An 18,095-nucleotide genomic window follows, 5' to 3' on the forward strand; every position below is an offset into this window, starting at 1 on the left:
GAGATGGTTGTTCTTCTGGAAGGTTCTCCTCTCTCCACAGTGAAACACTGGAGCTCTGTCAGAGTGACCATCGGGTTCTTGGTCACCTCCCTGACTAAGGCCCTTCTCCTCCGATTGCTCAGTTTGGCCGGGCGGCCAGTTCTAGGAAGAGTCCTGGTGGTTCCAAACTTCTTTCATTTAATGATGATGGAGGTCACTGTGCTCATTGGGACCTTCAATGCTGCAGAAATGTTTCTGTACCCTTCCCCAGATCTGTGCCTCGATACAATCCTGTGTCGGAGGTCTACAGACAATTCCTTGGACTTCATGGCTTGGTTTGTGCTCTTACATGCACTGTTAACTGTGGGACCTTATATAGACAGGTGTGTGCCTTTCCAAATCATGTCCAATCAACTGAATTTACCACAAGTGGACTCCAATCAAGTTGTAGAAAGATCTCAAGGATGATCAGTGGAAACAGGATACACCTGAGCTCAATTTTGTGTGTCATGGCAAAGGCTGTGAATACTTAGGTACATGTGATTATTTTCGTTTTTTGATTTTTAATAAATTTGCAAAGATTTCAAACAAACTTCTTTCACATTGTCATTATGGGGTATTGTTTGTAGAATTTTGAGGAAAATAATTAATTTAATCCATTTTGGAGTAAGGCTGTAACATAACAAAAAAAGTGCTGTGAATACTTTCTGGATGCACTGTAAATGCTGAATCCTCATTGCCCAATGCATGGCATGCAAACGCTGTTGTAAACAGTTGAGCAATATGAACCTGGACTTGGCTGGCCCACGTGGCATGGCTGCCATGGACTGGCTAAACGCAATCTTTTCTCACATCTAACATGAAGATCTGTGTGAACCAACAACTCTTGTAATAGTGAAACAATGCTGCTTGAAAAGCTATTTCTGGATTCAGTATAATGATTCAGTGATATTGAACAGTGAACAGAGAATCATATTACATAAATACATAACAGAAAAACCTAAAACCCCATTGCCACCAGATACATGCATATGAACATTTTTGTAACTTGCTGATGGAGACCAGCTGTGCTGAGGAGCATAAACATCAAGGTGAGTAAACCAAACAAGGGACAATTAAATTCTAGAGCAACTGTTTGCTTGGAAAAGTGCATGTGAGATGATTGTGTGTTTCACTTACTTGTGAGTGAGTGAAAACAGCTACGGCATAACCAAGAAATTAACCTGTTTACATGCACACCAATATGCTACTTTCTCTCTCAAATCAGCTTATTTAAAAAATCTGACAAGGCAAGAAATCTGCGTTTACATGACATTTGAAATAGTTGTGTTATTCTCTACTTTTGGCATGAAACCACGAAGAGGCATGCGCTAAACACGTGGATGAGCCGGTAAGAACACTGGCTCAGGTGTTTACATGGCATGCGAAATCGGCGAAAAGGGCAAAAATCTACCAGTCGACAGTTTATTCTTAAGATGTTTATGGCCTTTAAGTTGATAAAGGAACATTTACATTTACATTTATGCATTTGGCAGATGCTATTATACAAAGCGACTTACAGAGCCCTTATTACAGGGACAATCCCCCCGGAGTAACCTGGAGTTAAGTGCCTTGCTCAAGGACACAATGTTGGTGGCTGTGGGGATCGAACCCACAACCTTCTGCTTAACGGTTTAGTGCTTTAACCCACTATGCCACCACCACTCAACATGGTTTATTGCATTTACATGACCGCACGCATTGTCAGCTTGTTAAGCATAATCATTGTAAAAACGAGCATGTAAACGTGGTCAATGTCGGACTGTGCAGAGCTTATAAAGCATAGGCAGAGTTTTGAATTTAATGAATGAAGTGAATGAAGTGATGCTTCATACAATCTTCCTAATATAAAAAACGTTTAGGCTTCCATTTCTTGTTGCTCAAATGGCAGAGCATGGCTCTAACACAGCTCACAAAGTCATGGGTTTGATTTCCAGGAATACACAAATGTACTTTGTGTGCATTGTAAGTCAAATTGGATAAAAGCATCTGTAGTTTGAACTATATTGTGTGTTCCTAACAGATACTATCTACCCAGAAAGTTTTCACGGTGCAGTATAGAAGAGTACATTCAGTTCTTGCAGCAGGGAGGAGGGAGCTGCCTCTTCAATAAACCCAACAAGGTTTGTCTGATACATCCACTAGGAATGAAAAAAATAATACAAATGTGGGATTGTTTTTTAAACACTAAACTATAAAATTTTCCCCAACAATATTTCAGCAAAAAATATACCTCATAATGTAACTAGCTACTTTCTCTAAGGGTGCTTCCATCCTAGCAATTTTGGTGCACACCCAGAGGTTGAATGATGTTCGGTTCGTTTGGATGTCAAAATCTGAACTCGGGTGCGCACCCAGGAACCGCACATGGGTCCGCTTAAAAAAAGGTGGTCTGGGGTACAGTTCATGTGAACTCTGGTAGGGTTCGCTGCTAATAGGAACGCAATCGTACCAAATCACGGAAGTGAAGCACTTGTGATGGCGTATAATTTGCGTCTTTGCAGGCTCTTGACCGCAATTATTATGGTATAATGCATTTCTTATACCTGCTTGTGTACAAATACACCGCTGGAACCAGCTAAAATTCTTCAGATCTCTTGCGATGCATCCGCAGGCTAGCGGCACATAAATGCTAATATTCATCACATCGTTGCTCATTCATTGCATCCCCGGGAGACAAACACAAGTTTTGTTCTGTGCATGGCAAATTTTCATGGTAAATCCAAAAAGACAAACTTGAATACTTCACTTAACACAGTAACGTATAATTGAGTTGTTACCTAATTGCAGTGGTAAAGCACACTGATGATCTAATCAGACTGCGGTTCAGACCTAAACAGGGATGTAGTGGAGGCTAAACGCACGTAAACGCCGTTTACGCACCTCCCAAAATTCGGAAATAGCGTTTACCCACCTCCAAAGTGGGTTTATCCACCTCTAAATTGCGTTTATCCACCTCTAAATAGATAGTTCCTAAGCCATTTTAAATTAAGCTTATGTCGTTTTAGTTTCATATTGTTCATTATTAGTTTCATAGGTTGTTAAACCTAAGACGAAGTTTTTCATAATTCGCTGCTGCCAGTGTTTCCCATGCGCGTGCATCGATATTGACTACTACCAGCTATATACAGCGTGCTGACCTCAAAAATCCAGCTGTATTCTAACAATAACTTAGCTCTCCTTATTAGCTAGGCTCCTTGCATGCTGGCTAATAAGTAATAACTGACAGTGCTGTTTATGCAGCGGTGTTCCTTGACGGAGAGAGAGCGCGAGATGTAGGCCTATGGTTGAGACAGAGAGAGAGAGAGAGAGGGACGAGCGAGAGGTAGCCTAGTGCTGCGCGAATGCGCAACGGCTCTCTGCAATCAAATACGATTTTAAATAGGCTTAGTAAAAAATAAATCGAAAATCAATGTGTGGCGGTCAGCGTTGATATTGTGGCGGGCCGCCACAAATAAATGAACGTATGGGAAACCCTGGCTGCATTACTGTCAGTGTTGACCAATCAGCAGGAAGCAGCAGACTGCATCAAGATTCATCCGTCACTCACTAGCCCAAACGATTAAAATTAAAATATGTGGCACCAGATTCATTCTTCTGTCGTTAATCTGCACTATTTTACTATCTAAATTATTTTGATAATCAATTAGTCGGGTTGAGTCATTTTTTAAGACAAAAGTAAAAAATTCTTTGATTCCAGCTTGTTAAATGTGAATATGTTCTAGTGTCTTCTCTCCTCTGTGACAGTAAACTGAATATCTTTGAGTTGTGGACAAAACGAGACATTTGAGGACGTCATCCTCCTGGGCTTTTGGGAAACACTGATCCACATTGTTCTGACATATTATAGACCAAACAATTAATTGATTAATCGAGAAAATATTCAACAGATTAATCGACTATGAAAATAATCCCAAATCCCTAATTATTATGTACAAGTGCATTGCATTGGAAGCCCTGGATATAAGCCTCCCTCTCTATCTCTCTTAAATATTTTTTGTTCTCTCTGTTTTGTCATTTAGTAAACTTTATAGATTTCAACCATATTATTCCTTCTTGGGTCTCTTTAACAAGAACTTAGATTAATGTATGAATTGAATAGTGATTGTGTGACCTATGATGAGGGAACAACCAGTGATACCCTTGGTAGTACCATCAAATGATAGCCTATAGCGATGTCATCAGGATACACATACACCGGTAGGCAGTGGCCCACCTTACCGGGTGACCACATCGTGGTCCACCAGAATTTATAGTTTACCCACCTCTTTTTTTACCACTACACCTCTGGACCTAAATAATATGATGTGAACACAGACCAGCAGGGCCGGCCCAAGCCTTTATGGGGCCCTAAGCAGAATTTGATTTGGGGGCCCCTCGGTGCCGCCAATATGATTGAATATTGTCAATGCTTGATTATTCGCACACTATAAATCTAACACACCCCTTATCAATTTTATTAGTTGTAGCTGTGTTGCTTACAACATACCAATGTCTGCCTGGCATGATTTTACCCTTCTACGGTTTTAAATGTAACAGTAGCACACCTATATTTACCCAATCCTGTTGATCCTCTGTTACCAGTTTTTGTGTACTTCCTAGAGAACAATTTGCAGCAGAAGCTGTAGACTGCATCATTTATTTTTGAATAAGTGAGCCAGCTCCACTTACATTTTTTCCCCATTAATTAACTTTCTGTAGGTGTAGTGGAAGCTTCGGCCATCAGGTTTTTCAGGGAATGTGAAGTTTTCCTTTATATTTCCTATATAAGTTTTCCACTCTGCTTACCAGATCAGTCCTTTCTGAGTCTGACAGGATAGATGACCACATTAGTGGATGCACGTGCTGGGAAGTGCTCCTCGCATGCAGAGGATGGACCTGATGAAAGATGAAAATAATAATAAAAGCTAGCCATGTTAGATGTCATATTAGAAGGTAATGCAACTGTCTGTCAAAAACAAAGGCATGGTTTATCCATATAAATATAATGATCTGGGATTGTTGAAAAATCATCATCAGCTGTAGCACTGGAACTTGGGGCAGGTGGCGTTGGTTGTGCCCCACCTCCAAAATATTTCAACAGTGCTCCTAGGGAAGTTTCATAAGAGTACATATTTGACAGAATATTTGACAAAATGTTATTTTCTCAACACAAATTATTATACACAGCAGCAAGTCATCTGTACTCCTAAAACAACAACTCTTAATCTATAACTAGCTAACTGAGGCATAATGATATTGGAATATAATAGCAAAGACCCCAAAATGGTAGACTAATGTAAATAATGTTACGTTGTTATCAGTACAAAGTTTATGGAACAGAAGCTTATTTTTATTACAAAAATATATACCCAGGAAAGTTATTTTTACACAGAAGACAAAAACTTTAATCTAAAACTTGCTAAGTAATATGTTGTACTAATAATATATTAAGATGTCAAGGCTATTTATGGATGATTAATCAAACTTTCCTAAAAAAGAAGATATGCTACATAGGCTATGTTAACTAACTAGTCAGCTAATGTTAGCTCATAACTTAGCCTAGCTACTTAACAGACCTTTATCGTGCTGTTTTTTCTCTTCCTCTGTTTTCTTCTTTTTCCTTTTCTTTGCACCAGAGGGATATGTCCTTTTTTGTGACATTGCTGTTTTGCTGTCTGAATGTGCTTGCATCCTGCAGCCCGTTAACATAATATTGCATTTAATATTGCGTTTTTGTATAATTACCATTGTCCATTGACAGTATAATCACAAAAAAAAAAATTTAAAAAAAATGTATGTGCTCTTGGGGGCCCCCTGGTGGCCGCCGGGGCCCTAAGCAGCCACTTAGTTCGCTTATGCCTTGGGCCGGCTCTGCAGACCAGCACGGGCATCAGGAGGGGGAGGAAATTAACTCAGGTTCGGTCCAAGCAATAGAACCAAGTTTTAAAGCACGCTAAGGGTAGCTTTTAGCTTAGCTTAGCTTAACTAAGCTCAGCTCATTTTTCTGATAGTAGTTGGTAACTTAGCTTACTACTTTTTTAAGTATCTTGCCCAAAACAGATTATCTGCCATAAAACACATAGGGTAGTAACAAGGGCTATCCTAGGGTCTGTTTCGGGGCTCAGCCTAGAACTATGTTTATATGAATGGGTCATAGTATTATTCTGTGTATGATATTAGTATGATAACCAGCGAGCTAACAGGCTATGCTAATCTTAGATAGTGTTTCATTTATTACTTACTGCTTTGTGTTTGGAGTAATAACTGCTCGGTTTCAATGTAGAGCCTATAGATTAATATTGTAGTGTTTCTACAAAGACAAAAAGTTTTCTTGAAAGACCATTATCAGAAATGTTATGTGATGACTTGGTACTGAAGTGTTGACTTACTATTAAAGTTCTGGTACTTTTTACATCCCTAGAAAATAATAAAAAACTTTCTGGGTTTTAATAAAATCATTCAGGGCTTAAGCCCTGAAAGGCCCACCTGTAGTGCCATTCATGGGCAGTAACATGATGTTCTCTGTTGCTACAGTTGTTGGATCCCCCTGAATGTGGAAATGGATTTGTGGAACAGGGAGAAGAATGTGACTGCGGCTCTCAAGTGGTGAGTGAAGAGATAACCACAAAAATGTCCTTTTTGAAGTCCAAAAAAAGCTTCACAATATTTGTTTACTCTGAGCATCAGGTCATCAGTGTGCTGTGCCTGTGAAATGTACAACTATACAAGAACAGGAATGTGCAGTGCGGGATGAGCTAAAAGTATGTATTTATCATCTCTGCACGTAGGAATGCTCTCGTGCTGGAGGAGCATGCTGTAAGAAATGCACTCTTACCCATGATGCAATGTGCAGCAATGGACTTTGTTGCAGCCGCTGCAAGGTAAGACTTTGAAGAAAGTGAAAAGTGATCAATTACACATTCTAGTGGAACACAAAGAATGCAGAGTGTTCAGGCTGTTCTTTTCCATACAAGAAAGTGGACAGTGACCAGTGACTGTCAAACTCTAAAAAGGATAAATACCAAAAAAGCATCATAAAATAGAATTAAATTATATTTTTATATACAAACACCTAAGCTGACACACAATGCCGAAAGTGTCATAAAAGTGACACAAAATAACATGGATGCTTCAGAAAATTTATGTTTCATGTTGCATTTGCTTTTAGTACACTTTTGGTTAGTTTAGACATTGGTTAATGGTAAGGATATCTGTTCTTTTTTCCTCTCATTTGCTTTTTCCAAGTCTGGTTGTGTTAGGACTCAAAGATTTTCTAGCAAGTCACTGCAATGGCTGCTATATTTGGAAATCTCTCGTCTTTTCTATGTTAACAAGTGGCATGCAAGAGCAGCTCCTTTCTACTTGAATGAGGAAAGGCATAAATCTCCAAAATGATTGGACAAACGTAGAGCGGCGGGTCCGGGCTGGAACAACGCATGCCCTGTCCCCAATCAGCCTGATGGGGGCGCGCGAGGGATAAAGGCGGCCGGTGACGACAGTTCGAGAGAGAGAGAGAATTACAGGCTGGAAGGGCAGCATCTTCCCTCCAGAGATGGGGGGAGTTGGTCAGACTGGTGGCGCCCTGGCCTGAATCGGGCAGGGAAGGAGTGTGACAAGGAGGAGGGCGTGACTGGCTGAATCAGCTGATCAGTGAGAGAGCGAGATAAAGGGGAGCCAGAGGCGCCAGTTCGAGAGATAGCTACGTTGCATGTGTGTGTTTTTTGTGTATGTTTGTTTAAAGTTTGACATTAAAACTTTATGTTTACTGATCAGCCGGTTCCTCCTCCTTGCCCATCCTTAATCTGTTACAACAATCCTTGTACAGCACTTGGTGTAGCAAGCATACAGGGGGGACTGCATACTTGCATTTCACTGGCAATTTGTGAGCTAGGACGTCGAAGGCCAGCAGAGCCTATTTTTCATCATGAAAACTGTGCATTTGGCCACTTGGCACAGCACAACACCCTTCCCTGGACTTGTATGTTAACTTATATGCACTAAGAGCAGCCAATCTTCAAGTTAGTTCAACACACAGATGCCGCTCAGCCTTAGTGAAGTGATTGCCATATCAATACATTTGGGAAATGTGTGAGGAGCCAGGGACAAGCCAAAGGGATAGGCCGCCCCTTTGAAGGCAAATGGCCTGTGGCAAGGGGCTATTTTGTCATTTAAATCTGGTTCACTGACACAAACCAGTCAAACGGATGGACAAGAGATGAAATCTGTCTCTGAGTAACCATCTTATATAAAAACTGTCTGAGTGTCCAATTCAAGCACCTCAAAACAAGTATGAGCCTAGCCCACTGACCTTTTTGGTGACCAGAAAATAACAGCTAAAGAAGCCAGTCTGTGAGTAGCACACCATTATCCTCTCTATTGCATCTTTTTTAAGGAGAGACTTTACTTCCAAGTGCAAAATTTTCTTATCCCACACCGTGACTGTGGAGGACAAATCAAACTCTCATTAACAGCTCACAATGGTGTGGAAAACAAGATGCAAACCCTGAAAAATTCAGCATGGGTGCCAATCCAAGGACACTGGGCTGCCCATAGTCCTGCCAATTTATTGTGAAGATATCTTGGTAGCCAGAGAGACAAATTCATGATTTTAGCACCAGTGCTAAGTGGACCAGTGGCCAAGTCATAATAAGTTGTCTGGCAGCTCTGGAAAGAATGGCACCGGAACATGGTGAAAACCATTCATCCAGTCAAGGTTCAAGTGAGAATCGTCTAGGTTACGTATGTAACCTCCATTCCCCGATGGAGGGAATGAGACGTTGTGTCAGAGAAGCGACACTAGGGGTCTCTCTTGAGCGCCGATATACACCTCTGATCTATGAAAAAAGGCCAATGAGAAGTTGGCAGCCGGTATTTGCATATCCCGCCCCAGGACATATGGGTATTTAAGCGGCGCAAATACGGGAGTTCATTCAGGATTTTTCTGAGGAGCCGGAAATGGTCCGGCCACAATAGTGGCTCGGCTCAGCGGCGTGGCGGGAAAGACACAACGTCTCGTTCCCTCCATCGGGGAACGGAGGTTACATACGTAACCTAGACGTTCCCCTTCTGTCGCTCTCTCCACGTTGTGTCAGAGAAGCAACACTAGGGGTCCATTTATAAACGTGCCATGCGCTGAGCCGTGTACGTGAACTGCCGATACAGGAGCGAGCAGGTATTCTTACGTGCAAAGGTGATGGCCGCCAACCTGGGAACGGGCCAGCCTGGCTGGGCCTCTTTTCTCTCTATGTTTCTCGCATAGAGCAACTACGGCCGGGGCCCTTACACGCATTGAGGGAAGGGGGTCTTAGCCCTTCTTTCAGGGGGAGAAGACCCTGCGGAGGCCACACCTACCCTGCAGGGGAGGCAAAGAGTGGCAAATACATCACATGGCCTGTTAGGACCTATGTGGAAAAGTTGGTGCGGTGGTAGATCCAGCCTCGTAGGGGGGGGAAGCGTACAGCACGGTGACCGAGGCAGCTGTAACTGCCTAAGGGAGACACGGGGGTCCGCTCGTGAGGGGATAGTACCGCGGAATTACACACAGGGGGAGTCCGAACAGGAGGCCTTACCTGTGGAGCACCTATTCCAGTACAGGGTAGATTGGGTACCCATAGTGGCTTGGGTCGGCGAGTTCCTCCGCTGAACTGCGGACCCAAAAGGGCTAGGGAGGAGTCAACCAGCGACCCGAAGATGGGATCTCCTGGGAACGGAGGCGCACTATTTTACCTCGGCTGAGGGAAAGGGCGCTAGGCGCAAGCGATTCACCCGGCCAGATCATCAGCATGTTACCGGCTCGGACCTGAGAAAACACGGGACAATACTGACTCAACTCGGAGATTGTAAAATCTCGAGAAAGTGTTAGGTGTTGCCCACCCTGCTGCTCTGCAGATGTCTGCTAGGGAGGTGCCCCTGGCCAGTGCCCATGAGGACGCAACACCCCTGGGTGAGCTCGGACCCGCAAGGGGGGGGCATGGCCTGGGTGTGATAAGCCAATGAAATGGCGTCGACAACCCAGTGGGCAAGCCTCTGTTTGGAGACAGCGTTCCCTTTCCGCTGTCCCCCGAAGCAGACAAAGAGCTTCTCAGAGCGACTAGTGCTCTGCGTGCGGTCCAGATAGATAAAGCAAAGCACGTACTGGACACAGCAACGAAAGGGCTGGGTCTCCCTCCTCCTGGGGCAGCGCTTGCAGGTTTACTACCTGATCTCTGAAGGGTGTGGTAGGAACCTTGGGCACATAGCCCGGTTGCGGTCTTAGGATCACGTATGTGTCTGCTGGACCAAACTCCAGGCAGGTGTCGCTAACAGAGAACGCTTGCAGGTCCCCGACCCTCTTGATGGAGGTGAGCACGATCAGCAGGGTGGTCTTGAGAGAGGGGGCCCTGAGTCCAACTGAGTCTAGCGGCTCGAAGGGGGGTCTCTGGAGTCCCGTGAGGACAACCGAGAGATCCCAGGAGGGGAACAGGTTAGGCCGGGAGGGAGTCAACCTCCGGACACCTTTTAGGAACCTGACAATTAAGTCGTGCTTACCAAGAGACTATCCTTCCTCAGGGGAATTCGTCAGGGAGGGGCTGTCGTGAGGAGCGTGACATCCGAGAACCACGTCCGGTTGGGCCAGTAGAGGGCCACCAGAGTGACTTGCTCCTCGTCCTCCCTGACTTTCATAGCACCTGTGCAAGAAGGCTCACTGGGGAAAAGCGTACTTGTGCGGCCCCACGGGCCAGCTGTGCGCCAGAGCATCTGTCCCAAGGGGAGCCTCTGTGAGGGCATACCAGAGTGGGCAGTGGGAGGTTTCTTGGGAGGCAAACAGGTCTACCTGGGCCTTGCCGAACCGGTCCCAGATCAGCTGGACAGACTGGGGGTGGAGCCTCCACTCTCCACCGGGCAAGCTTTGTCTTGACAGCGCGTCCGATATCACATTGAGGTTGCCAGGGATGTGAATGGCAAGCAGTGACTTGAGTCGCTGCTGACTCCAAAGGAGGAGACTTTGTACTGATACGCCTGGCCGTCGAACGCGAACTGTAGGAAGGGTCGATGTCGAGGGCGAATTGAGACGTGGAAGTACGCGTCCTTCAGGTCTACCGCTGCGAACCAATCTAGATGCCGGATGCCAGATAGAATTTGTTTCTGGGCGAGCATTTTGAACGGGAGTTTGGACAAGGTCCGATTAAAAACTCGCAGGTCCAAGATCGGTCGTAAGCCGCCGCCTTTTTTGGGTACAACGAAGTAAGGGCTGTAGAAACCCTTCTTCGTTTCGGTTGGAGGGACAGGCTCTATCGCGTCCCTGATTAGAAGGGAGGCGATTTCTTCATGCAGGGTGTGGGCAAGTTCGCCGTGCACTGCGGAAAAATGAACGCCCACGAAGGGGGGCGGAGACCTGGCAAACTGAATTGCGTAACCGAGTCGAATGGTCCGGTGCAGCCAGCGTGACGGCCTGGGCAGTGAAAGCCACGTCTCTAAGCTCCGTGCTAGGGGCACCAAGGGGACGAGTATTTTGGACGTACCTGGCGGGGCTTCGCAGCGGTGCGGAACAGGTAATGCGGTGTCGGGAGGCACTGTAGCGTCCCGAGGCTCTGGTGCTGAGAATAAACTCAAAGCACTTACCTTGCTTCGCGCACCCGGCAGGGGGCAGGTTCGTGACTGAGGAGGAGGTCTGATGCTGGCGTCCTCTGGACTCGTCTGAACCGGCCGGCCGGGGAACAGTCGTGGGGCTGAGGGCGGGGACACCGCATCCGGGAAGCTGGGACTGTTGAGGCCTGAAAGCAGAGTGCCGTGAGAACGGCATTTGCGGGCCAGGTGACCCAGGGACAACAAGGAAATAGCTCTATAGTGTGTAAAAAATTTAACAAAAAATTCTCCTTCCGGCAATCCACCGGGGAACGGAGTGGTCTTACCAGCTCCGGAGCTACTGTCTCGGTCTCTGGGTTGGTCATCTCAGGGGCGCCTGGGAGCCTTCTGGGTCCTCAAGGGGGCCCGTGAGACGATGGGCGTCCAACTTCTGCGGGGAGCTTGACGCTGGGGCTGAGAGCTGGGCCCACTCACTTGTTAGTAGAGGCGGAGCACCACTTTCTTTCTTACTTGAAAGACGCAGGAGGACGCCCTCGGCGAGCAGACAGGGCATGGCCCCCGACTGCATCCTCGACCATCGGCTCCGAAGAAATTTTCTGAATGAACTCCCGTATTTTCGCCGCTTAAATACCCGTTTGTCTGGGGGCGGGACATGCAAATACTGGTTGCCAACTCTCACTTTTTCATAGTTCAGAGGTGAATATCGGCGCTCAAGAGAGACCCCTAGTGTCGCTTCTCTGACACAACGTGGAGAGAGCGACAGAAGGGGAACAATGATTAACACTTCTGCTACAAGAATGTAATGCATTTTAATTATCTGAATATTTTTATATATATATATATATATATATATATATATATATATATATATATATATATATATATATAATTTTTTCCATATTTAAAAATAACTATGTATAATTATATATTGATATAAATATGTATAATCTTTAGATATTGAATTATTGTTATATGAGGGGCTTTCTCAGCAAATATTTGTATATGCAATTAATCGTGATTAATTAACCGGGACACCATGTAATTAATTCGATTAAAAAAAATTATCGATTGACAGCCCTAATTCTAATATATAGAGACTGTTTTGCGTGAAAATTCCAGGAGATCAGCAGTTACAGAAATACTCAAACCATCCCAAATCACTGAGATCACATTTTTTCCCCATTCTGATGGTTGATGTTAACATTAACTGAAGCTCCTGCCCTGTATCCGCATTATTATATGGATTGCACTGCTGCCACACATTTGGATGATTAGATAATCGAATGGATAAGTAGGTGTACAGGTGTTCCTAATAGTAATCAGTAATTACTCTGAATAATTCCAAGGGTTAGGTATTTTCAAGGTATGATGTTCCAAAGTTAAGGCATAATTTTCTATAAAGCTGTTCACTGGGGGCTTAAAGATTTACAGCACATTCTTCTGTAAAGCTGCTTTAAAATAATGTGCATTGTGAAAAGAGCTATACAAACAAAAATGACTAGACTTGATTTCTGTTAAGTAAACTTTGTTCCTCATCGGTTTCTCCATAACTGTGATGAGAGATCCAAAGATTATCACTGACACTTAAGAAAGAAAAACATCTTTAACAACTGGTATTGAGTGTTTAAAATTCTCAACAATGCCACCTATTTAAATTCTATGAAGCCTGTCTGACTGATGCTTCTAGATTTCATGTGATGGATTCTCTAAGGCTATATCTGTAATAATCCACAGAAAACTGATTTCTAAAGATTTGTATTTTTTTATCACTGTACTCGTTCTATCTACATATCCCTGGGGTTAATCTTAATAGTTTTTTATTTATTTTATTTAGAATCATTGATTTTTGTCTTTTTTGCATAGTTTTCACATGAAGGACTCACAGATGAAATACTAAAGCAGGAAGTGTGTGTGTGTGTGTGTGTGTGTGTGTGTGTGTGTGTGTGTGTGTGTGTGTGTGTGTGTGTGTGTGTGTGTGTGTGTGTTTTACAGTATGAGCAGAGAGGGGTGGTCTGCAGGGATGCAGTGAATGACTGTGATGTACCGGAGGCGTGTTCTGGAGATTCCAATAAAGTAATTATACATTTACACTAATCATCATCATAATAAAAATGATCATAATAATTTAGCAAATCTTCAGCTAATGTATATACTCCTCATGAATTTCTCCAACAGTGTCCTCATAATGTCCACAAACTGGATGGCTATATGTGCGATGCAGGACAGGTAAAAAAAAAATCTTTCTTTCTTTCTTTCTTTCTTTCTTTCTAATGTGATGTTATGTTTATGTCTTTCTCAGGGCCGCTGTTATGGGGGCCGCTGTAAAACGAGGGATGCGCAGTGTCAGGCTCTTTGGGGTCACAGTGAGTAACAGGAAATAGCACCTTTTATACTGTAGAATGTTTTGAATAAAACAACTATCTCTAAGCAGTCCCTCCAAATGTTCCACATTTTTATGCTAATTTCTTAACAAAAAACAAAACATTGAGCATTTCTGTCAACTGTGTTATGCCCATTATCTTCAGGGAGCATGCCTTGTGTTATGAAACAGCTGAACGACCTTGTATTCGCTGTAATAGAGTAATTGTACATTAAATGCTGCCAGGAGATGTTGCAGAATAAGTGCAATAGTTCACATAATGAGGACTTAATTGGCTATTCCCACATGCCGCTAGCCTCCATATACCTGGGAGCGTACAAACTCAAACAGTTCTGATGAAATGTTTAACGACTTACCAGGGCAATGTTTGAAGAATTTTGTGCCATGGTTGGGCCTTCACATCAAGCTATCTCACACCCATACCAACCCAGGTCTGTGGAGTGGGAAGAGAGCTACGACCTCCTGAGATTGGCCACCAGACATTGCGCATCTGCATTGCCCAATAGTACAAAAGCAAATGTACTGATTTAAATGTAAATACTTTCTGATCAGAAAGCCCCACATGCATTAATTGACAGTACGTACACATTTTGACTTTTTCACCTGCTGCTCATGCTCAAGATCATTAGACATTCTCTTAGAGGGGTGCAGCTTTTCTGTATCGGAGGCCCAGAGGTTTTATTAAGCAAGCCTTATTTCTAAATATATAATATATAAGCCTCATTTCTAATCTTCATTTGTTTTTATCAATCCATACACCAATGAGGTTTGAATGCATGCATAAGTGACAGTCAACTTGTTTGGAGCATCCCTAATCGCTCCCATAGATGGACTCTTCCCAGGTTAAACCAGCTAGCGCATTTAATAAATACCATTATCAAATTAGCAGCAGTTTCACTCAACTGCGAACCAGCCAGACTTTATTTGATCAGGATGAAGAACGTACATCAGAAACAATTAACTTTAACAAGGATAATTTGTATGGTGTGCGATTGTTATGACAGTAGCTCAGAAACGTAAAAAGATACTTAGCATCTCTTTCATTCCAGTTGAATAAAACAATACAAAAATAAAAATTTCACAATGAAAATTAGTTAAAGATGTGATTCATACACTAAAAGTGGTTAATGTAAAATTATTATTGTATCGTTAATAATGTTTTATTTAACATCAAGGCTATTTATTCAGATATTATTTTTGTTAATATTATTATTAACGTGGAACTTGCGGGAATTATTCAAATTGTGCGCAATACCAGCAATCCAGCACAGAAAGATTCTTGTGGGCTAAGCCCCGGATGTCACTAAAGTCTGTGTGTTCGTAAATCTCTCTCTCTGTTACACTGGCGTCTCTGGTCAGCTTTTATCTCTCTCGAGGGCCTGATTAGGGGCCGGGTGTGTGGAATCACGACCTGGCCCCACCCTCCGCCCTGCCACATTCCTCCCTCATTCTCTCAGGCCGGGGAGTACCCGGCATGATGTACATATTATCAAGTCATGCTTACCCAAGGACTTGCCGTCCACTGCGTCGTGATGGGCCATGATAGCGGCTACATACACCTTCAAGGTGGGTGGGACAGCCTCCCCTCCAACCTCTCTTGCAGGGATGAAAGCACTGACCGAACTGTGCATCTCTGCGGGTCTTCAGACTGGGAAGAACACTAATTTGCGAACAAGCACCACTTTTGGCCGTAAAGTTGTCTGGTGTCTTGATCCACATCCTCCCTGACCTTGCACAGCACCCGTGCAAGAAGGCACACTGGGGAAAATGCGTACCTGTCTCGAGGGAAGCTTCCGTTAGGGAGTACCAGAGTGGGCAATGGGAGGTCTCTTGGGACGCAAACAGGACTACCTGTGCTTTGCTGAACTATTCCCAAATCAGCTGGACCGACTGGGGGTGAAGCCTCCACTCTCCGCTGAGCGTACCTTGTCGTGACAACGCGTCCGCTGCTCAGGATGTGAGTGGCACGCAGCGATCTGAGTCACTGCTGGCTCTAAAGGAGGAGATGGCGGGCGAGTTGTGACATGTGACAACTCGCGCACGCCACCTTGGCGATTTATGTATGCTACCATCGCGGTGCTGTCTGAACGGATCAAGCCGTTCTTGCCCTGGATTAGTGGGAGGAACCTCCGTAGGGCAAGAAATACAGTCAGCAACTCTAGGCACTTGATGCTAACACAGCCGGGGCCCTTTCCAAGAGTCAGCAGCTGCATGCCCATTGCACACGGCGCCCCAACCCTGTTTGGAGGTGTCTGTGGTGACCCAGACGAAGGTCCTACTGCCTTTGATTCGGTATGATTTAAAAAAATCAATAATACATTGTGTGTAGACAGGATGATTTTTATTGCACAATGGTAATAAAAATCCTATTGAATTACAAAAAAACTCAAAAGTAAAACAGCCAGACTCATAACAGTAATAAGAAAGAGATTTATTTTGCTTTTTAATAATCAGAATTGGCGGGAGGGATGCACCCCTCCAGTTAATTGATAAAAAAATAATGTCACAATGCAAAAAATCATAATGAACTTGTAAACTAAAGTTTATCTGACCCTGTCAATCATCAACAGCTGCAATGACAATTATTCTAACATTTCTCCACCACCCCATCTCCTGCCTTATTTAACTATTTATTACTAACATAGTCCAGGGGGTTTAATGCTTTAACCCTATGTCTTAGACAGCATCTTTTTTACCTTCATCGTATTGAAGGATTATTTGAACATGCAAACTTCAATTACTTTATGCAAAAAATATTTGATATATTTCTACTTTTAATTTTGGGCTGAAATAAGACCTGAACATTTCTATATGAGATTCAGTTCAAATACATATATTATCACTACATATCTCTTGTTTAGCTTGCATACTGCATTTGACTGTGCTCACAGATGCAGCAGATCGCATGTGTTATGAGCGGCTGAACACTGAGGGGACAGAGCGGGGCAACTGCGGTCAGGACCCCAGCTCGCAGGCCTGGATTCAGTGCAATAAACAGTGAGTCACATGGGCTGCATCCCAAAGCTGACAGTCAATGACTTCACAGGCAGCGTTTTTAATGCAACTCCTAAGGACACGTTAATGTCATGCAAAATAAACTAAAACAAATTCAAGGGAGCTTTAGACATAAAAGAGCAAATGTTTAGTAACTACAATGCTTATTTCTCAGTAGAAATGGAATCATACTTTGAACAAATTGGACATCAATAAACTAATTTACTGCTGTCAACTACACCAGCAGACATCATTCCACCAACAGCTGAAACTTCCACCAACAGCTGAAACACACACACACACACACACACACACACACACACACACACACACACACACACACACACACACACACAGGATTGTATAATTTCATTGGCAGCCAAGACCACATCTGCAGTAGCTGTCTTTACAAACTGACTAGATGAGGGCATCTTAGAACTGATGCCTTCCTACCTCTAAAAAATGCCTTTCTACCTACAGCTTACAAAGACTTTTCAGCTTTCAGACTCAGCCATGATGTTACTATAACAATCCTGTTTTCTCCCTTTCACTGCTTGTTTCCTGTAATTCATCTCCTTTTCATTTCTTCATCTCTGTTTGTGTTCAACTGTTGTTTTTGTTTATTTCTCTCTCTATCCTTTCACAGGGATGTGTTGTGTGGGTTTTTATTGTGCACTAATATTACGGTGAAACCACGGTATGGAGACTTACAAGGAGAAATCACAAGTCTTACCATCTACCATCAGAACAAGTACCTGGACTGTCGGTTAGTTTGTAAACCAGATAGAAACCCATAACATAAAGTGCTAAAAAGCCTGTTCTTATAGCTGCAGTGTGAAGTTCCATTGCCTCCAGTGTCACCAAATGGAATAGCAAAAATAACCATTGTATCCACCCTGTCTTTGATTGGTAAGACAAACAGGTTGTTCCCTCAAACTCACACCATTGGTTGAGTCAAAAGCTAACATCTCAGGACAAAGTTTAAAAAAAGAACCACGGAGCATTTTCAGGAAGTTGATCTACCAATGGCTTATAGTAGTTTAAGTGATATACGAGAAAGTACATAAACATCCAAAAACTTCTTTGTCTACTAGTTTAAAGAATGTTAGGATGTTTTTACTAGAACACAAGAGCACGATGCTAATAAAGAACAGGA

At 43.4% G+C, this 18,095-nt stretch overlaps 1 protein-coding gene across 2 annotated transcripts in view; it reads left to right on the top strand.

Moving 5' to 3' along the window:
• adam11 (ADAM metallopeptidase domain 11) overlaps positions 1 to 18,095 on the top strand; it is a 95,037-nt gene that overhangs the window by 67,332 nt on the left and 9,610 nt on the right. For both annotated transcript variants that reach the window (XM_052102978.1, XM_052102979.1), the window contains 8 exons: positions 2,042 to 2,141; positions 6,535 to 6,606; positions 6,789 to 6,881; positions 13,558 to 13,638; positions 13,741 to 13,791; positions 13,865 to 13,928; positions 16,837 to 16,942; positions 17,586 to 17,705. In XM_052102978.1, the coding sequence (XP_051958938.1) occupies positions 2,042 to 2,141; positions 6,535 to 6,606; positions 6,789 to 6,881; positions 13,558 to 13,638; positions 13,741 to 13,791; positions 13,865 to 13,928; positions 16,837 to 16,942; positions 17,586 to 17,705 (687 nt within the window). The remainder of the gene's footprint in view (positions 1 to 2,041; positions 2,142 to 6,534; positions 6,607 to 6,788; positions 6,882 to 13,557; positions 13,639 to 13,740; positions 13,792 to 13,864; positions 13,929 to 16,836; positions 16,943 to 17,585; positions 17,706 to 18,095) is intronic.

Source organism: Xyrauchen texanus, chromosome 33, assembly GCF_025860055.1.
Source record: "Xyrauchen texanus isolate HMW12.3.18 chromosome 33, RBS_HiC_50CHRs, whole genome shotgun sequence".
NCBI lineage: Eukaryota > Metazoa > Chordata > Actinopteri > Cypriniformes > Catostomidae > Xyrauchen > Xyrauchen texanus.